At 40.3% G+C, this 21779-nt stretch overlaps 1 protein-coding gene across 4 annotated transcripts; it reads right to left on the bottom strand.

The window, feature by feature from the left end:
* Positions 1–5545: 5545 nt before the first annotated feature.
* Positions 5546–21421, bottom strand: LOC117530067 (interleukin-31 receptor subunit alpha). 4 transcript variants are annotated; one of them, XM_034193002.1, is made up of 17 exons: positions 20618–21419; positions 20382–20426; positions 19241–19297; positions 19050–19170; positions 18783–18931; positions 18549–18694; positions 18383–18394; positions 16749–16884; positions 14064–14158; positions 13778–13982; positions 10213–10395; positions 10001–10132; positions 9768–9929; positions 6514–6657; positions 6331–6412; positions 6149–6230; positions 5546–6079 (listed from the first exon to the last, which is right to left on the bottom strand). In XM_034193002.1, exons 1-17 carry the CDS (start codon positions 20697–20699, stop codon positions 5639–5641), a joined length of 2274 nt encoding a protein of 757 aa, XP_034048893.1. In that variant the 5' UTR covers positions 20700–21419; the 3' UTR covers positions 5546–5638. The 4 variants fall into 4 exon arrangements, with proteins under 4 accessions (XP_034048893.1, XP_034048890.1, XP_034048892.1 ...); XM_034192999.1 differs by having other exon boundaries at positions 5546–6230; positions 20618–21421; XM_034193001.1 differs by lacking the exon at positions 20382–20426 and having other exon boundaries at positions 5546–6230; positions 20618–21421.
* Between the last annotated feature and the right edge of the window lie 358 nt (positions 21422–21779).

Raw genomic sequence — 21779 nt, 5'->3', positions numbered from 1 at the left:
TGTTTGTTGTGATTTGGCGCTATATAGATGTGCTCTGATGTCACTGTTTATCTCCATTAAAAACTACCCAAACAATCTTTCATCAAACTGTTTAAAGGGACATTACAGTGTTGTGGTGGAAATTACGGCAATAGTGTGGGACAACTACATTTTGTTTAAAAAAAAAATCAACAGTTGTATGACATTGAATACCCCAATTATGTTTTGATTATTTTACTGATATTTTATTCAGAGATATTTTAAAACATTAGAAAAAAAAAAACGTTTCTTTACCATTCATTTTTATCATTGTTGAAGATCAAAAGTCTGGGTGTGGGACAAGCACAAAACGGCAATATTTGCATATAATGATGCTGAAAAAAGGTGAAAAAGTCATCATAGACTACTAGAACAAATTTCTTAACACACTTTCATTGTAAAGATAACTATAAAAGTGTAAAATTTCCCCTTTTTTCTGTTTTTCATACAATATGATCAAAGGACATAATAAGTGCCCGTAGTCTAAGAATCACCCCTGTGCAAGCTCCACACAGAAAGGAGCCTAGGCTTGTTGGAATCGAACCCCGGTCCTTCTTGCTGTGAGGCAAGAGTGCTAACCACTGAGCCCCCATGCTGCTGGGTGTTACCATTTAGCCACAGCATATGTGTTGATTCTAACAGTAGTTGACGCCACCGAAGACCAACGCTGGCTAACGTTATATTGATGTTTGACTGCAAATGCTAATGCTAACGGGTTTTTTGTTTGAGTTGATTTGGCACATTATTGTTGTTGTTGTTGATTGATTTTACTAAAGCAAAGTCATCGGGCTAAAAACTATGATTTGAGGACGCTGTTTCAACTATATGCTAACTGCAGTCCGCTTGAACTATGCCACAATTAACATCATTGGCTAACTGTTAGCTTGGGCAGAGATTATAGTTTTATTTAATATGAAACATCAAACGCATCATTATATAACAACGTCTGGTTTTACAAAACGGTGGTAGCACGCTCCACTTCCGGAAGCCGGTAATTTCTGGAAATCCGTGATCTTGGACATCTAGGTTGGACTGAACGGGGTCATAGGTCAGCCTGCTTTTGCAAACACAGATGGGTCAAAAAAGTGCCTCGACTGATTGTACAGAATACTCTACAAAAATATGACGACTATTGAGAGATACAACTTGAATTTATTAAGATGTTGAGTATCTTCTGTTAAAGCATAATCAACTTTTGTAAATAACATGTCACCCTTTGCAGGTGTTCCTGTGGAATTATGATTTGTTTTTTTTCTCTCTCTCTCTTCTTTAGTAACCTGAAAAAGCCAGTATTGAGTGATAATGTTAGAGAAAATATTCTAGATTTAATATTTAATTATTTTCCGTCAAGGCTTGATGTATTTTTAAATCTTTACAGCTAACCTCACTGGCTTTCTTCTCCCCGCTCCGCCTTTTCTCTTGTGTACAGACATCCCAACATAACTTACAGCACGTGAACTATGTTGTTTTATTAATATGTTTGAATTGCTCATGCCATGCTGTAGCAACATTTTCAAGGTTGCTGGATGTGAAAGGTTCATCTTCTCTTTCTGATCCACCTCACTTTTGTTTCCAGACACTCAATAAAGACACTTTTTCTTTCAGTCTGACACTGAACATTGAATTGATTTGCTGTTGTTTATCACATACAAATAATGAATGTTTGAGTTTAATGGAGCCTCGTTGAATGGTTTGTTCCAGCTTTCACCAAATTAAATATTCGTTCCATTGAAAGAATGTAAAAACATTCATTATTTGTTTTATGTAATGCCTAAAATAGATCCTTGTCATTTGATATTTTATTAATTTATAAACAACAGAAAAGGGATTTACATTGTGGTGTTCCACTGCTGTTAAAGTCCAAATTGTGACGTATAGTCCGGTGATGCTGTGCACTGACTTCGGACTTCCATTTAAAAAAACAAAAAAAAAAACTGTGTAGTTCCTCAGTCCAGCCAAAAATCATGTCGGTTTTTCAGCTTTTCATCTGAACAGCTCTTCATGCATTCATGGGTGATTCTTTAACTACGGGCACTATTGGCCTTGTAAATGTAATTTCCACCACACCATTGCCTTACAATATAAAGCACCTTGGGGCAACTGTTTGTTGTGATTTGGCGCTATATAGATGTGCTCTGATGTCACTGTTTATCTCCATAGAAACTACCCAAACAATCTTTCATACAAACTGTTTAAAGGGACATTACAGTGTTGTGGTGGAAATTACGGCAATAGTGTGGGACAACTACATTTTGTTTAAAAAAAAAATCCCCAATTATGTTTTGATTATTTTACTGATATTTTATTCAGAGATACTTTAACATTAGAAAAAACGTTTCTTTACCATTCTTTTTTTTTTTTTCTTTTTTCATTGAAGATCAAACGTCTGGGTGTGGGACAAGCACAAAATGGCAATATTTGCATATAATGATGCTGAAAAAAGGTGAAAAAGTCATCATAGACTACTAGAACAAATTTCTTAAAACACTTTCATTGTAAAGATAACTATAAAAGTGTGAAATTTCCCCTTTTTTTCTGTTTTTCATACAATATCGGACATAAGTGCCCGTAGTCTAAGAACCACCCTCATATGGTTTACAGCGGCATGAATTTTGTGTGTGTGTGTTACAAGAATTAGCGCCGTCAGTTACCTCAGTCACTTGTCGTTGCCCTGCGCAGGTCGGCACTTGTGCGTGCGTGTACTACAAAAAAGACTACATCCTCAGTGCAGCAAAAAAAAAAAGTCAGAAATTAGTTCAGCTTTTCATTCTAACTTCCTGCTAACAGCCTCCAGACACTGCAGTGGATTTGTTTTGCGTGCGTGTGCAGAGTGCAGTGGTACCAAATGTATGGAACCAAATTTGCACTCTAAATGCAATGAAACACAAACGGGACTAATAATCCAAATTTGCACTCTAAATGCAATGAAACACAAATGGGACTAATAATCCATGTCATGTGACATACAAAGCACCAATCAAATGACAATGATCCACTCAGCCGTTATATAGCAGCAATAATGGATTTTTTTTTTTTTTTTCTCCATTTGTGCAATGGTACATGAGTTGAGGACAGCATCAACATCAAATAGTGTCCTTCACCTCCCTGGGGGCAGAGCCACAGGACAGTCTCACAATATGGATCAACACCAGACTTGGGGGGGGTCACCTCATCAGGATGTGGAGACAACAGCCCAGAGGACTTTATGCTAAGAGACCTTAAAACTGTTCCTTTAAAAAGAAAAAAAAAATAGTCCTTTAGCGCTGTGGTGCCTGTGTGGTTGAGCAGACACCTTAGACTGCAATAACACTGAGGTACGAAGGAGTTCTGGGATTCCCAGTGAGTAAACATCCAACCATGTATTTCTTCTACTTGTGTACCTAAACGAGGTGATTCCAGTGTTTAGTTGAACTCGTTGGAATTAGTTGGTTTAATGGGTAAATGGAACATAAGTGGTAGGACCTTTACTCACTGAAGTGTGGGCTTTCCACCTCTGCTCTGGGCCCACCTCGATGTACCGCAGTCTCCCACCCTGCACAGAAACACAAGAGGCGCCTGCAGGCCCAAGATGCCGGGTGAAGGGAGTTGACCCAAGCCAACAGGAGGAAGCATCCATGGTGCTGCCACCACGTTTGTCAGCTCGTGCCCCCCCAACCACCACCAACACTACACACGTGCAAGATGGAAGACATGCCTGCAGTCCACCCATGACACTAAAAGCTTAACATCCCCACTTTGATCAGTGCCCATGGGTGTCTCCAGGCCCTTTTTCCTGGGTGGGTAATTACCCCTGTATAATCTCATGTTCCATCTTTAATTTGCTTGTCAGTGGATTCATTTATATTGAAAATACTGGGAAAAGAATGGCTCCTTCTAATACAATACCCAAATATAAACTATGCACACGTTCTGTTTAACTTCTACGTTGTGGCCATTTCTTTTTTGGACCGACAGGTGAAAGAACCTTTTGTAAAACATATTTTAATGCTGCACCACTGAACATTTATGGTGTTATTTTATCTTTTGCATATTATTTTGAAATGACAGCAGTAATGTTGGACTTTAAATGCGGTGTTTGTTTTACATGGACTAATCTAGACTTCTGGTCTCGTGGTGGGCTTTGTTTTGCTGTTGGGCAGGTTTAGCGCTGGTCTTGGGTGGTTATTTGTGTGGTTTCCCCACAGAGATCCAGCAGCCCTGCCGTATACCACAGTGTGCATGAGGTTACGTGTCACTGCAATAAGTTGGAGTTGTGGAATTAAAGTATGACAACGTGACATGGAAGTGTCATAAGTTTTTAAATAAACTTTATCTTATTATGAAATATTGAATATGTCCTGTGAGTGAAGCTTTTGAGAGATGAGGATAATGGTGGTAAGATCTGGCTGTAGTTGGTGAGAAACACGCTATCTAGCTAACATACTTATATATATATATATATATATATATATATATATATATATATATATAAATTTGTACCTTTTTACGACTAGTTGTTTCAGTAGGATTAAAGCAGAGGTATTAATGGGCTAAGCAAGGGAAATTGGTACAATTAGGGAATAACCCTGTTGTGTCTGATTTGCGGACGTTCATGCTGGTTATGCAGTTGCAAATTGAGCTTTAGCGGTGATGCGTACAAGGGGGTTATTTCCATTCTAATCCAATTCTATCGTTTGCACGGTTTATTTTTCTGTAGGTAATTCAGTCTGCAAGGCTTACTGTCGAGGCAGCGTCACTCCAACAAATACACTCATTACAGGTCATGGAGTAATCCATCAAACGTGAAAATCCATCAAATGTGAAACAGTAATTCTGTATCAGAATCCACATCAATACTTTAGTATGGTAGCTTAAATTCACTCATTTTGGCGGCCGCGGCGTTGTCTACGCAACTTTGAGAGTGATCAGGATTCAAACCCAGGTCTGCTTGTTGGCAGGTCAGCTGTTACCCGCTCATCCACCTGCTCTACAAAGAACTTTATGAAACTCTTAAAAAGATGCTTAATTAAAAAAAATATTATTATTATTAGACATCATTCTTGCTCTGTGTAAAACTGCATGTGCTGCAGTAACTTGCAGACATGCATGCCTGTCACGTCCAAGTTGAGCACATATTCAGAATCAGATTTATTGCCAAGTAAGTTCTCACATACAAGGAATTTGATCTTGGTGCATTAACAATAAAAGGAAAGGAAAAACATACTTCTGTAAGAAGTAAAGTTACTGTCAAATATAGTGGAATGGGGCTGTGCAGGCATGCAGTTGTACAGTACCTTTCAGTCTATACTTTTTTAGTTGGGGGGGCTGGATAAATGGGGTCTGTGGCATTATTTATGAGTCTAGCTGTGGAGGAAAGAACCTATTGAGACTTCAGCCGTCTGCCAGAGGAGAGGGTAACAAAAAGCTTGTCTTGTGTGGGAGGGATCAGCCGGTACCTTCCTTGCTCACTTCAGGACCCTGAGGTGTACAGGTCCTGTAGGGATGGCAGATTTCAGTTGGTCACCTTCTGTGCTGCACAGATGATACGCTGCAGTTAAATGTGTTACTGTACTTCAGTTTTTTGTTGTTTTTTTTTTTTTTTTTTTTGCTTTAGTCTGTGCAGTCCTCTTCCTGTCCTATCTCACAAAATCGTGGACGTGTCTTTTCTGTCCGTAACTGGACTGCTGGCATCCTGACCTACGTACCCCAACGCCGACCTCAGAAGCGTGGCATCTTTGTCGACCGTCTGTTCTGTTGTGCTATGGCTAACTGTTGTGTTTCCTGTGGTGCTCTGAGGCACCGCCTGCTGAAACATCTCCATCGTTGTGTACCCGTTTAAGAAGGTGAAAGGAGAACGTTGGACCTCTGTGCGCTGTGTATCTGTGCCACTTGCAGCGGAAACACAAGGTGTTATTGCCCCTCCACTTCCTTGTGTCCAGGCGGAAGTGACGTCTGGTGAAGTTCGTGTGTCACACACCTGATGGAGAAGCGGTATTGTCTGTGGTGCCGCAACTTCTTTTCCGACTATCTGAAGGTTGTTGGCATCCCAGTGCTCCACCTGCAGCGTGTCCTTCAGTAGTGCCTGAGTTAAATTGAGAAAACAGTGATCTTTAACACGTGCACTGATTTCTAAACCAGCACGCACACTCACCAGTGCCTGGGCTCTGTCTATTTTCTGCACCGCATTGCTGTTTCCAGGGTTGGGGATGCTCGGCCACAGAATCACCTTTGCTCTGACAGACCAACCGAAATGAAAGTTGTTCATTTCATGTGCAAACAGCCATCATTAATCAATTAATAATTGGTGCCATTTTGCCGATACTCATGTTTTACCTTTTTAACATTGGTGATGCAAAAATCAGCACTACGGCCAAAATGACAGATGTAGCGATTATGCCGCTGAGACTGGTGTAACCTTCAAAATAAAATCAAGATGCAGAGAGGAAAAAAAATTAGCTGGGATCTTTCCAAAGGAAAGACTTTTAAAATTTCTAAATTAACTATTCTAAAAAGAACCTTGGTGATTAGTTTCAAAGACGCTTGCGGGACTTAGTACTCCTGAACCCGCCCGGGTAAAACCTGATACCTGGACCTGATACACAGTACCGCTTTTCAGATTCCTCAGTTCATAACTGTTTAATGCAGAATCCACCGTAATATCTGCCATGAAAAGAAAAACAAAAAAGTGACCACAGGTTGATGTGCCTCACCTCTAAATGTATCTGACAAAATGCTTAAAAAGTAACAAACTCATTTAAAATGCTGTTTACTTTTCTTAACTGCTGAAACAAAGTAAACAGATGAAGTACTGCACATTTGTGACTTGCAAATCAGACAGAGGTTGCAACTATATTTAGTGCACAACACACTGGACTATTAAAATCAGTGACCTGTTACGTCAAAAATTAGGGTTTTTTTTCTGATTATTTTAAATAACTAGACAATAGATTAGATAGAACTTTATTGATCCCTTGGGAAGACTCCCTCAGTGAGATTGAGGTTCCAGCAGCATTGTATAGCAGCACACAGGGTAAGAAGCACACAGAGCATCAAAAGTGAAAGTAAAAAAGAAAAACAGTTTGCAGATATAAATACCAGACATACTGGTTTACAGGCTAATACTGTTCCTTTCATTCCTGACCTCTGTCTTCCTGTTGCTCCTCCTCCCCCTGAGTGAGGAGTTGTACAGTCTGCACAGTGGGAGTGAAGATATCAATTACTGTGACTCATGGGTTGAGTAAGTATAGCATCGTCGTGTTGTTTTGGGCAGATTTTTGTGGTAAACATAAATCATTGCTGGTTGGAATGCTGACCTTTGACCCATTAACTTTAATAACCACCCAAATAGCTGACCTTTGGTTGCCCTTACCAGGACAGCACAGACAATACCTACTGTACGTGGGTGCACCATGTTTGGTCTAAATCAGGTTGAATGTCAAATTTCTGAGCCCCAATTACCTTGACCTTTGCCCAAATTAACCCTGTAAGGGCCATTCTAGAATCGACCCTCCTCCACATGATAGAAATTGGGCAAACCAACCACCAAAACAACACGAAGACAGACGAGAACGAAAGACAAGTGGCGACTGCAACAACCCTGAAGTGATGAAAAGTGAGACACCGAGGAGACGGGACCCCAACCATACAACTTACCAGGACGAACAGGCAGTGACAGCAACAGTCTGTAAACACGACTGTGACCTTATGCATTTCCTTCCTGTTAGTCAGATGACCCTTGACCTTGGGTCACCTTGAAAGGAAAAAGGTAATGTGTGTTTGTCGAGGATAATTGGCAGTAATTAAACCATTACTTAAAAAGCCTTCACTTGACCCAGCTATCTTAGCTAATTATAGGCCAATCTCCAACCTTCCTTTTCTCTCAAAGATTCTTGAAAGGGTAGTTGTAAAACAGCTAACTGATCACCTGCAGAGGAATGGTCTATTTGAAGAGTTTCAGTCAGGTTTTAGAATTCATCATAGTACAGAAACAGCATTAGTGAAGGTTACAAATGATCTTCTTATGGCTTCGGACAGTGGACTCATCTCTGTGCTTGTTCTGTTGGACCTCAGTGCTGCTTTTGATACTGTTGACCATAAAATTTTATTACAGAGATTAGAGCATGCCATAGGTATTAAAGGCACTGCGCTGCGGTGGTTTGAATCATATTTGTCTAATAGATTACAGTTTGTTCATGTAAATGGGGAATCTTCTTCACAGACTAAAGTTAATTATGGAGTTCCACAAGGTTCTGTGCTAGGACCAATTTTATTTACTTTATACATGCTTCCCTTAGGCAGTATTATTAGACGGTATTGCTTAAATTTTCATTGTTACGCAGATGATACCCAGCTTTATTTATCCATGAAGCCAGAGGATACACACCAATTAGCTAAACTGCAGGATTGTCTTACATACATAAAGACATGGATGACCTCTAATTTCCTGCTTTTAAACGCAGATAAAACTGAAGTTATTGTACTTGGCCCCACAAATCTTAGAAGCATGGTGTCTAACCAGATCGTTACTCTGGATGGCATTTCCCTGATCTCTAGTAATACTGTGAGAAATCTTGGAGTCATTTTTGATCAGGATATGTCATTCAAAGCGCATATTAAACAAATATGTAGGACTTCCTTTTTGCATTTACGCAATATCTCTAAAATCAGAAAGATCTTGTCTCAAGAGTGATGCTGAAAAACTAATTCATGCATTTATTTCCTCTAGGCTGGACTATTGTAATTCATTATTATCAGGTTGTCCTAAAAGTTCCCTAAAAAGCCTTCAGTTGGTTCAGAATGCTGCAGCTAGAGTACTGACGGGGACTAGCAGGAGAGAGCATATCTCACCCGTGTTGGCCTCTCTTCATTGGCTTCCTGTTAATTCTAGAATAGAATTTAAAATTCTTCTTCTTACTTATAAGGTTTTGAATAATCAGGTCCCATCTTATCTTAGGGACCTCGTAGTACCATATTACCCCATTAGAGCGCTTCGCTCTCAGACTGCGGGCTTACTTGTAGTTCCCAGGGTTTGTAAGAGTAGAAACGGGGGCAGAGCCTTCAGCTTTCAGGCTCCTCTCCTGTGGAACCAGCTCCCAATTCAGATCAGGGAGACAGATACCCTCTCTACTTTTAAGATTAGGCTTAAAACTTTCCTTTTCGCTAAGGCTTATAGTTAGGGCTGGATCGGGTGACCCTGGACCATCCCTTGGTTATGTTGCTTTAGACGTAGATTGTGGGGGGTTCCCATGATGCACTGTTTCTTTTTGCTCCGTATGCATCACTCTGCATTTAATCATTAGTGATCGATCTCTGCCCCCCTTCTCGGCATGTCTTTTTTCTGGTTCTTTCTCTCAGCCCCAACCAGTCCCAGGAGAAGACTGCCCCTCCCTGAGCCTGGTTCTGCTGGAGGTTTCTTCCTGTTAAAAGGGAGTTTTTCCTTCCCACTGTGGCCAAGTGCTTGCTCATAGGGGGTCGTTTTGACCGTTGGTGTTTTTCATAATTATTGTATGGCCTTGCCTTACAATATGGAGCGCCTTGGGGCAACTGTTTGTTGTGATTTGGCGCTATATAAGAAAAAAGTTGATTGAAAGTTGATTGATTGATAATATGGTTTGATTTTGGGCAGAACTGATCCCGTCTGGACTGCAGTAATGCACATAGAAGCTGCTGCACAATCTGGCAACAAATGTTCTGAAACAGCTCAAGCTTCACTTTGACATTTTCATACATGATCTTTTTTGTTGTTTGGTTTTGGTGCGGGTGAGATGTACTTGAAACTGTGCGCGCCTCCCTGTGGTGCTGCTCGGTGATGTGGATCACGTAACCCAGCAGGAAGCCTCTGATCTGCTCCTCTGGGATGGATGACCACTGCAGCGTCGCTGAGCTCTGCGTCACATTGCAGCTGCTGATGTTGGGTGGAGCGCTGAGTGGCGCTGCACAAGCACAGTGCGTTAGAAGCTTCACATACCAACCACGTGACCAGCAGAAGTCTGATGGCACTTACTTCCTTCTGTGAGGTAGAAGAGTGCTGCACCGTAGGTGCTCTCGCTGTTGTTGATGCGGTTCATGTTGCAGGTGTCCCTGTTGGGCCGCGTGTGCAGAGTCGCGCTGTATCTCTCATAAGGCTGAAGAGGCTCTGCTTAATTCAAATCGAATATGTTGCTCAGAGAAAAACATGTTAAATCCTGCACTGAACCGTGTGAAGCGTTGACACACCGTAAAAACTAAAGGTCTTGTAGTTGTTTGCGTCTTCATAAAAGGACATGTAAGCTGCTCTTTGTCCTCTCCTCGCCCACTCCACACAGAAGCACACGTAGTTCTTAATCAGATCATCTTTCCAGTAGATGGTCAGCGTTGTGTCGTTGTGGACCGTCACGTTCAGCCCGCCGGCTGCCACACCTGTAATGACCACAGATTAGTGAGCTGATCCCACCCACTTCAAATCTGCAGAACTAGTATTTTACAGCGCATCCAGACAGTATTCACAGCGCTTCACTTGTTCCACATTTTATGTTACAGCCTTAATTCCAAAATGAATTTTTTTTTTGTCGAAGTTCTTCACACAATACCCCATAATGACAATGTGAAAAAGGTTTTGTGTTTGTTTTTTTTGTTTTTTTTAGATTTTTTGGCTAATTTCTTGAAACTCAAAAATTGAGCTCAGGTGCATCCTGTTTCCATTGATCATCCTTGAGATGTTTCTACAGCTTAATTGGAGTCCACCTGCAGTAGATTCAGTTGATTGGACATGATTTGTAAAGACACACACCTGACTACATATAAGGTCCCACAGTTGACAGTCAAGAGCACAAACCAAGCATGAAGTCAAAGGAATTGTCTAGACCTCTGAGACAGGATTGTCTCAAGGCACAAATGTGGGGAAGGGTACAGAAACATTTCTGCAGTTTTAAAGGTTCAAATGAGCACAGTGGCCTCCATCATCTTTAAATAGAAGACCTTAGGATCCATCAAGACTCTTCCTAGAGTTGGCCACCCGTCTAAACTGAGCGATCGGGGAAGAAGGACCTCAGTCAGAGAGCTGACCAAGAACCCGATGGTCACTGCATGGTAGAGTGGCCAGACGTAAGCCACTCCTTAGTAAAAGGCACATGGCAGCTCGCGTGGAGTTTGCCAAAAGGCACCTGAAGGACTCTCAGACCAGGAGAAACAAAATTCTCTGGTCTGATGAGACAAAGATTGAACTCTTTGGTGTGAATGCCAGGTGTCATGTTGGGAGGAAACCAGGCAGCATGCCTACAGTGAAGCATGGTGGTGGCAGCATCATGCTGTGGGGATGTTTTTCAGCAGCAAGAACTGGGAGACTAGTCAGGATTGAGGGAAAGATGAATGCAGTAATGTACAGAGACATCCTGGATGAAAACCTGAACCGTCGCCCCTATCTGAGGTCATGAGTGCTCTGGAGCACCTTTCAGCAGGACAATGACCTGAAGCACACAGCCAAGATACCAAAGGAGTGGCTTCAGGACAACTCTGTGAATGTCCTTGAGCAGCCCAGCCAGAGCCCAGACCTGAATCTGATTGAACATCTCTGGAGAGATTTGAAAAAGCCAAAAGCACAACCTGCCTATTTGATCCTATACCAACAAAATTGTTTAAGGACCTTTGGGCCGTTCTTGGGCCTACTGTGTTGGAAATTGTTAATCTTTCATTAATCTCTGGTTCTGTTCCTGGGTGTTTTAAATCTGCAGTGATTAAACCATTGCTTAAGAAATCTGGTCTTGACCCCGGTGTATTGAGTAATTACAGGCCGATATCAAATCTTTCTTTCTGTTCTAAAATTCTGGAAAAAGTGGTCTCATGGCAGCTTGTAGACCATGTTACTGAGAATGACCTTTTTGAGCCACTTCAGTCTGCTTTCGGAAAACATCACAGAGACAGCGCTTACCAGAGTGATGAATGATTTTCTGTGTGCAATGGATTCGGACACCACAATGGTTTTAGTGCTCTTGGATCTTAGTGCTGCGTTTGATACTGTGGATCATCGTGTTTTACTTGATAGGCTGGAAAATTACTTTGGGATTACTGGAAGTGTTCTTGCTTGGCTGATGTCATACTTGTCCAGTCGTTCTTATTGTGTTGTGTATAATAACACTACTTCTGGTCTTGGTAAAATTAAATTTGGGGTTCCACAGGGGTCTGTGTTAGGCCCTTGCTTTTCTCACTTTATATAGCACCCCTTAGGCATATTCTGCGGCATTACGGGATTGCCTTTCATTGTTATGCTGATGGTACTCAATTGTACATGCCGGTAACTGCTGGTAATCTTGCCCATATAAAAGCCTTGGAAGATTGCCTTATCTGTGTTATATCTGTGGTTGTCTAGTAACTTGCTACTCTTGAATTCTGATAAGACTGAAATGATGGTTCTTGGTCCAGCCAGACATCGGCATCATTTTGACCAGTTGGCGCTTAATTTTGGTTCGTGTGTTGTGCATCATATGGACAAAGTGAGGAATCTTGGAGTACTTTTCGATCCTACATTGTCTTTTGGTCCCCACATTAGAGACATTACGAGGACTGCCTTCTTTCATCTGCGAAATGTGGCAAGGATTCGTCCCATCCTGTCTATGGCTGATGCTGAGACTTTGATACATGTGTTTATTTCTTCCAGACTGGATTATTGTAATGTTTTATTTTCTGGCCTGCCGCAGTCTAGCATTCGAGGACTTCAGTTGGTACAGAATGCTGCTGCCAGATGTTTGACACAAAGTAGAAGGTTTGACCACATTACTCCCATTCTGGCATCCCTTCATTGGCTACCGGTTTTTGCCAGATCGGATTTTCAAGTTTTATTGTTGGTTTATAAAATTGTTTATGGACTGGCACCTTCTTACCTGGCGGACTTGGTTAAGCCCTATGTACCTGCGAGGCCCTTGCGTTCGCAGGGCGCAGGACTTCTGTGTGTTCCGAGGATGAACAAGAAGTCTGTGGGGTATAGAGCCTTCTCCTACCGTGGTCCAACTCTTTGGAACGATCTACCTGCTGTTATTTGGCAGTCTGACACGGTGGAGACTTTTAAATCAAGACTGAAGACCCACTTTTTTTAGACTGTCTTATCATTAATTTAATGTTTGTGTTTGCTTTGTAATTTCCTTTTATTCTTCTGTGTTTTAGCTTTTTATTGTGCTTTTCTTGCTTTTGATTTTAGATTTAGATTTTAGATTTGAAATTGAAAATGGCTGAGCACGGACGCTCCCCATCCAACCTGATGGAGCTTGAGAGGTACTGCAAAGAGGAATGGACCAAACTGTGCAAAGAAAGCTTGTGGGATCATATTTAAGAAGACTTGAGGCTGTAATTCCTACCAAAGCTGCATCAACAAAGTATTAAGTAAAGGGTGTGAATACTTACGTACATGTAATTTCTTAGTGTTTGTGTGTGTGTTTAATAAAAAATTTCAAAAAACGTTTTTCATGTTGTCATTATGGGGTGTTGTGAGTAGAATTTTGAGGGGGAAAAATTATTTCACTCAAATCTTGTAATCATGATCAAAGCTCAGGAATAGCAGACAAACTCCGGATCTGCCCCCAGGAGAATTTGGCCCGGGTTAGGGTTAGCTCTGGGTCCAGATCACACCTGAGGCAGTGTTCTCTTGTATCCTTCTTTATTAGTAGTTTTCTCTGCAGTTATGTTGCTCTGAGCGACAACTGATTCCATCAGATCTCACAAGTGAAGAGAAGCAGGTCCTGATCCACACTTGACTGGGAGACTGCCTGGGAACACGTGCATAAGAGTCTCTAAATGGTCACGGTTTACTCACCGGGCTTGTCCTGACGTGGTGGCACCGTGTGACTGACAGCTGGGGAGGTGCTGACGTTGAAGGCTGTGATGTTGAATTGATACTCTGAGTACGACAGGTTCAGTCTAATCTCAGGCTTCGAGGTGGTCATCCGCTCCCACGGAGGCTCTCCAGAAGCTTTCCCAATGGTCACGCCGTATCCGTCATGCAGCTGCTCGTCAGGAAACTAAGACAGGCAGATATTTTATTGTCTTGCAGACAGCTTGCTCATTTGTAGAAAGTATTTTAGCAGATGAACAGAGTCAACCTTCCACGTGATAACGATCAGCCGACACTGGTGGCCTTTTCCGCATGCTAGGTCAGAGTCTTCAAGTTTGGTGAGGACTGGCTGTGCTGTCAGCTCTGAAACATGAAGTGGAAAACCAGTTTATGGTTTTGCCTGCATCTGTTTGATAGTTTTAGTGAAAAAAGTAAATTCTGTGAAGATCCTGAGGCCCACTGGAGCTGTGATTTATAACCCAGATTCCATAACTCGAAGCTGATGGGAGTCCACAGTGCCCCCTGGATGGGTGACCAGTCCAGTGACTGTTATTTCCCAGTCAAGACTGGTACAGCATACAGCTCTCTGATTTTTGGTTCTTCCCAAAGATCAAAACACTGTTAGAGACTCTATTTGAGTCGTGAGAAGACATTGCATCACGCAACTGCCCAGATGGACACCATTCCAAAAGAGACCTTCCAGAAGTACTTCCAAGTTGAAACTGGCGGGTGAAGTGTGTGCAGTCCCAAGGAGACAACTTTGAAGGGGTTCTGGATTTCAGACCCCCAGGTATTTCATTTTATTTCATTTCATTTATACAACCCCTGGCAAAAATTATGGAATCACCGGCCTCTGAGGATGTTCATTCAGTTGTTTAATTTTGTAGAAAAAAAGCAGATCACAGACATGACACAAAACTAAAGTCATTTCAAATGGCAACTTTCTGGCTTTAAGAAACACTATAAGAAATCAAGAAAAAAGATTGTGGCAGTCAGTAACGGTTACTTTTTTAGACCAAGCAGAGGAAAAAAATATGGAATCACTCAATTCTGAGGAAAAAATTATGGACTCACCCTGTAAATTTTCATCCCCAAAACTAACACCTGCATCATATCAGATCTGTTTGTTAGTCTGCATCTAAAAAGGAGTGAACACACCTTGGAGAGCTGTTGCACCAAGTGGACTGACATGAATCATGGCTCCAACACGAGATATGTCAGGTGAAACAAAGGAGAGGATTATCAAACTCTTAAAAGAGTAAATCATCATGCAATGTTGCAAAAGATGTTGGTTGTTCACAGTCAGCTGTGTCTAAACTCTGGACCAAATACAAACAACATGGGAAGGTTGTTAAAGGCAAACATACTGGTAGACCAAGGAAGACATGAAAGCGTCAAGACAGAAAACTTAAAACAATCGAAAAATGCACAACAAAACAAATGAGGAACGAATGGGAGGAAACTGGAGTCAACGTCTGTGACTGAACTGTAAGAAACCGCCTAAAGGAAATGGGATTTACATACAGAAAAGCTAAATGAAAGCCATCATTAACACCTAAACAGAAAAAAACAAGGTTACAATGGGCTAAGGAAAAGCATTCGTGGACTGTGGATGACTGGATGAAAGTCATATTCAGTGATGAATCTCGAATCTGCATTGGGCAAGGTGATGATGCTGGAACTTTTGTTTGGTGCCGTTCCAATGAGATTTATAATGATGACTGCCTGAAGAGAACATGTAAATTTCCACAGTCATTGATGATATGGGGCTGCATGTCAGGTAAAGGCACTGGGGAGATGACTGTCATTACATCATCAATAAATGCACAAGTTTACGTTGATATTTTGGACAATTGAAAGGATGTTTGGGGATGATGAAATCGTTTTTCAAGATGATAATGCATCTTGCCATAGAGCAAAAACTGCGAAAACATTCCTTGTAAAAAGACACATAGGGTCAATGTCAACGAGTAGATCTGATTTGATGCAGGTGTTAGTTTGGGGGATGAAACTTTACAGGGTGATTCCATAATTTTTTCCTCAGAATTGAGTAATTCCATATTTTTTTCCTCTGCTTGGTCTAAAAAAGTAACCGTTACTGACTGCCACAATCTTTTTTCTTGATTTCTTATAGTGTTTCTTAAAGCCAGAAAGTTGCCATTTGAAATGACTTTAGTTTTGTGTCATGTCTGTGATCTGCTTTTTTTCTACAAAATTAAACAACTGAATGAACATCCTCCGAGGCCGGTGATTCCATAATTTTTGTCAGGGGTTGTATATCGCCAAACCACAGCAAAGCTGCCTCAAGGCACAAGTAAGGTCTAAGTTTAGCAAACCCAAGAGCAAGCACACATGAAATTGTATTCTTCATGTATACTTTTTGAATGCACATTGTATTGTTTTTGTTCATGCACTGACTTTAACAAACGCGTAGTTAAAACTTTGTGCCTTGTTACTACAGTTCAGTTTCACAGATGTTGATAATTTTGTGTTCAACCTACATTTGTGAATGCAAGAACAGATCTGCAAGAGAGGGCGGAGCTACTGCAACATGATGTTTTGCATCTCAGCAGATGTACACACTCAGAGTGCCTTATTAGTTGAAGCATAAAACTACATTGCATCAGGTCATTTTAGAATGTACCACCTGTCTCTTGGTTTCTGGTCACAAATTGACATAAAGTTATGTAATTATCAGAACCGGCGGTTGCTTGTTGCATGGTCAGCGTCTGATCTGCTCATCCTCACAGCAGTCAAAAGTGGATGGAAAAGAAGACAACTGCAGTTTTGATCATTGCAAATGCATACAAATAAATAAATTACAAGAAGTGCAAATCAAAAAATTCATTCATGCTACTTCAAGGTTAATGTGAACGTAGCTGTAGATGCCTAATCAGAAGCACAGTAACATACAGTCGTGTGCAGAAATGGCACATTTTGTTTCCATACTGACCTGGTGGGATGGTGTAGACGTTACTCCATGGACACTGTGAGCATTTACCAAGAGAAACACAGTGTATTTGTGCATTGTAGACGAGTGAGGTGTTCAAAGGCTCCACTGTGCCCCTCTCTCCATCCTGGGATTGCACCTGTGGGTGGAAAGAACATGAAATGGCAACAGGAGCCAGTTGACTCTATCCAAAAACATGACACCATGAAATCAGAACTGTGCCTCAGAAATGATTTCACAATTTAAGCTCAGCGTGAAAAATAAAATATCATTAAAAGTGACTTATTCTGCACACGATTGAAAATTTGAATAGTTAAACTGTTCTGCTTATGATGGATGCAGATTCTACTCGAGTCCCATTAATTAACATCAGTGCCACTTTTGACCTTTGGATCAAAGATGAGTGATCAGGATCAAAGTTCAGCCATCAAGATCCAAGTTCAGCTATCAGGATGAAAGATCTGGATCAATTAGAGCACAAACTTCTGCCAACACTAGTTTCCAATTACTTGGAAAAAATTTTCAAGGTCAAAGTCCTGTTAGAGGTGGCTTTTCATAAGATAAAATATAATACAAAATCTAGATCAAAAGGGCTTTTCAATGTTCAAAAGAATCAAATATCTGCTAAATTTGCAATGGATCATATTCGGATCAAACTTAGTCTGTTCATTGAGAGTCTGTTTGCACCTCATTGTCACAAATGAGAGTGACTGAGGGACTTTTGATTGAGATACAATGCAAAATGTACATCAAATGGACTTTTCAATACTAAACTCAAATGTCCACAAAATCCACAATCTGGATCAAACTTTGTCAGGCGATAGTGAGTGTCAGTATACACCTCACTTTAAAATTTGAGAGTGATTGGGATGCGTTTGATTAAGATATGATGTAAAATATACATTAAATGGGGTTTTCAGTGTTAAATGTCCACAAAATCTGTAATCTGGATCAAATTTGGATCAAACTTTGTCAATCCATAAAGGATACCAATCTACATAATGCTCTCAAATATGAAAGGAATTAGATCTATTTGACACATGAATTTTTGAAAATTCATTCAATGTTAAAGATAGGGATTTTTCCCAATTTCCAATCATTTTCCTGACTTTGACCCATGAAAATTCAGTAGGTATATATTATATTCCAATTCTAATGTGGAACTATGCTAGTATACTAAGGTATATCTAAAAAGGAAGAGTAAAATAGAAGTGTAGAGTAGAGCCACTTAGGTGCCTGGTCTTGAGAACCAGGGATGGTAGGTTTATGACCATGACCTTGAAAATTTAATCAGTTCTTGCTTATCAGAATTTTCAGTTAAAAAAAATTGTGGGCTCCAGGCTGTTCACAAACAAACAAAAAGGGGCAATAACGTAGCCTCTGCACAACTTCGCTGGTGGAGGTAAAGATTAGTAATCAGGAGCAAAACACGGTGATCACCACCAAAGCCAGGAATTGGGATCAAAGAACAGGTTCAAAGCTTAGCAATCAAGAACTAATCCCGATGTTTAATCGGGATTAAAAGTTAGCATTCAGGATCACAGAGAGTGATTGTGAACAAAGATCAGGATCAAAGGTCAAATGAAAGAGGAACAAGGGCGAGTGTTCAAGATACCAAATTGTTTCTATGGATTTACTTTGATGTAGATCTGTTGGACAGAAATGCATTTTCTGACATGATTAATGTGATCTTTCTTCTTAGTGCTGGAAAAGTTAGAGGTACACTGTGTGTTATGTTGTGCACGTGTTTAAAATGCACTGGTGAATTTGGTGCACATTAAAAAACAAACGAAGCAGACTGACCTCATTCCACAGCCGGCTCTCTGCTGTTTTATATTTCACAGAATAAAGCTGAATGATGTTTTTCTCCTGCTTCTCCCAGCTCACATCCACATCAAGTTTTCTGGAGTGGCGTCTAAACATGACATTTCGCGGAGGGCCACATCGTACTGAAAGATACCAAAAAAATTACCTACATTAAGCTACGCCAGCGATCCATTTTCCAAAAGAAAGTTTAAAAAATGCTTCTGAACTCACCCAAACTGTGTGGCACCCCGGTGAAAAACGCTTTTGTGCAATTCCGCTCAGTGTTTTCAAAAACCTGAGCGGTCAGCTTGTATTTTTCAAATAATGATACTTTTTCAGTTAACGCTGACAGTTTGCTGTGTTCTCTGCAGTGTGTTTTTCTTCGTGGAGGAGGAAGACGATGGACAAAAAAAGAGACAGAAAAGTCAATAATCTGTGTGGAAATGAATGTGCTCGTTAAGAGGTCACAGTAAAGGTCGTTAATGAAGCTCTGCTGACTTTTGCTGTATGACGAGCGTGTACGTTTTCTGGCCCGTCTGGTTTCCAGGTTTCCACACACACTTCCAGTCGTATCCACTGAGTGAATTTTGACCAAAACAGTCTAAATCGTGGACACCGTCTGAAAGAGATTAAATATGAGCTTCTGCTGTGATTTTGCTGATGGCGGCGTCAACGTGTTTGGAAATTACCTTTGTGAGACACACAGTGTCGGTGCGAGGACGAGACCACGGTTGAGTTGCATTTCACTGAAACAGGAACACATTTATTGTAATAAACCATTACAAAATCATAAATTATCAATAAACAATATCAATTGTATTGTGAAAATATTGTATTGTTTTATTTTTGGTGCCATGTGCCCTGAGAAATGATCACACTAGAGCACAAATGAGGATTCGACCCACAATCAGGCAAATTCAAGGTGCATTCAAAATCCTCATCGCCGGCCCTTATGTGCGGCCACAGCACATGCACTCTACACTCGTGTGCACGTGGTGGGAAACCTATCGAACAGCAGTCGAGGTGCAGTTGTACCGCAGTCTGCAGCCGAAATATTCATACGGCATGAAAATGCAATTCAAGCATTTGGAAAGCGTTTGAGAATTTAGTAATTTTTTGATTAACAGCACTTCCAGTACTTTTAGTATCCATAACTGCATGAGACACTTCAATGACAACATGTCTTAAAATGACCACGTTTGGAGATTTCTAAGAAGTGGCGTGTTTCTGTGTTGCTTGAAATGGAAACCGAATGAGGCTCGACATGTCACCGCTCCCTTCTCCCCCCCACACTGGTTGGGTGTGTCTGCTGTGTCCCACAGACAACACAACCATCAGTGACATGTTTGACAAATAACATAAAACAAAATGTAATCGCTTTTCACCTTCATTTGTTTTTCTTGTAGTTCTATTTTGAGGTTTCCAGCTCTTATTTTGAAAATCAGGATGTATTTATTCAGGAGTTTTCCAGATATTTTATCACTGACCAATCAGCAGCAGCTGGTAATAACCAGATCATTTGGTCCTTTCTGTTGATCCACCAATAAAAGAGCAGGTGGGGGAGCTTTATTTTTTGCACCCTTTTGTATGCAACAGAAATCAAACATGAGCCTTTTTAGTCTAAAAGTTTGGAGTTTCCACATGGGACAGTGAAAGATTGATTTAAAAAGAAACATTTTGCACATTATTGCTGCTTTAGATTTCTGACAGTATTTGATACTTTTTATTTTTTGATGCATTTCTGCAGGAAAAAAATGTTCTTGTAATGTTTGTATAACGAATCCTGAAGTTAAAAGCAGAGGGGGGGAAAAAAATCATATGAGCACATACCTGAAGATGTTTGAACATGAGCAGAGAGAAAAGCAATGAGCAGACCTTGAATGTGAGAAATAGTGTGAATTATAGTGGACAGCAAATCTGCATGAAATGCACATGTTCATTTAATGATTAATATTAAATACAAAAACGCTCACAGGTAAGATAAAAAAAGTAGAAGAAAACTGATGATTTACTTATAAGAAATTTAATGAGAGGCAGAAAAAAAGCAAAATGTAAAACGTACTCACCAAAGATCTTGAGCTGGGAATGGCTCACACTCAAAGAACACTTTGAACGTGAAAAGTCAACGTGAAGTCCACAGCCGAGCATGATTCACTAAAAGGGGAGAAACAAAGCAGAATAAGTGATGCCCTCACACCAAGTTACCACGATGGCAGAAGCTGCACACACAAGAAATGTTTAGGGAAGTTCTGTGGTCAGTGAAAAGGGTGGTGATGAAGACCGAAAACAGAAGAAAGAGGTTCCCTGAAGTGTGCAGAAAAAACTGTTGTCATCCCTGCACTTCTTCTTTCCATAAATAGGCTCAGAAAACAAAAAGACACAAACAGGACCTCAGACACAATTCCTCTGAGTAACCATCTGTCCTCCAACACAGAGTCCTCTGGGGCTCCAAGTGTAAAAATAAAAACACCTTCATGCTCCACTGGTTCAGGAACTCTTCTGGTCTTCTAAGAATCACATGTCCACGTTCATTACAAAACTCAAATGAAACCACCCACTCACTTCTTTGAATAATAAAAGTTCATGTTGAATCATATTTATTTCCAAAATGTGTCACAGAGCAGACTTTTTAGTTTCTGTTATAACACGTTTTTATAGAACTCCAGCAAAATGAAAATGTAAGTTTTAAATATTTACATATGGCAAAAAATAATGGTATTTGTTTGACATGTGAAGTGAAAAAGTGTATTGTAAGGGTAAAACACTGCATCATTCTGACTACCAGATAAGAATTTAAAAACACAAAATATTTTATTTCTATTTTCACATATTTACTATATGCTTAAAATTACAAATATCAAAAGGTTACAGTGCATCTGGAACCAACCCCAGATTTCTCAGTTTTTATTTTTAATATATTTGCAAAAAAAATTTAAAAAACTTTCATGTTGTCATTATGGGGTGTTGTGAGTAGAATTTTGAGGGGGAAAATGAATATACTCCATTTTGGAATAATGCAGTAACGTAACAAAATGTGGAAAAAGTGAAGTGCTGTGAATACTTTCTGGATGTACCATATATATAATGTTCAAATTGTATCTTAAAATTTGATTAACACAATAGATTCATATTACTTGCTGCCAGCAGTGCATCAACAAAGTATTGATCAAAGGGTGTGAATACTTATGTACGTGTGATTTCTTAGTTTTTTATTTTCAATTTTAAAAA

This window comes from Thalassophryne amazonica, chromosome 17 (genome assembly GCF_902500255.1).
Source record: "Thalassophryne amazonica chromosome 17, fThaAma1.1, whole genome shotgun sequence".
NCBI lineage: Eukaryota > Metazoa > Chordata > Actinopteri > Batrachoidiformes > Batrachoididae > Thalassophryne > Thalassophryne amazonica.
Note: the sequence above shows the minus strand (reverse complement) of the source record. Positions and strands in the feature narration are given on the sequence as shown.

Excerpts from the sequence above, each read along its gene's own strand:
- LOC117530067 (XM_034192999.1), bottom strand. The coding sequence starts at position 20,699 with ATGCTCGGCTGTGGACTTCACGTTGACTTTTCACGTTCAAAGTGTTCT. Across the intron at positions 13,983-14,063 it reads TGATCGTTATCACGTGGAAG|TTTCCTGACGAGCAGCTGCA; the intron begins GTTGACTCTGTT and ends TGCCTGTCTTAG. Across the intron at positions 10,396-13,777 it reads ACCACGTCAGGACAAGCCCG|GTGTGGCAGCCGGCGGGCTG; the intron begins GTGAGTAAACCG and ends TGGTCATTACAG.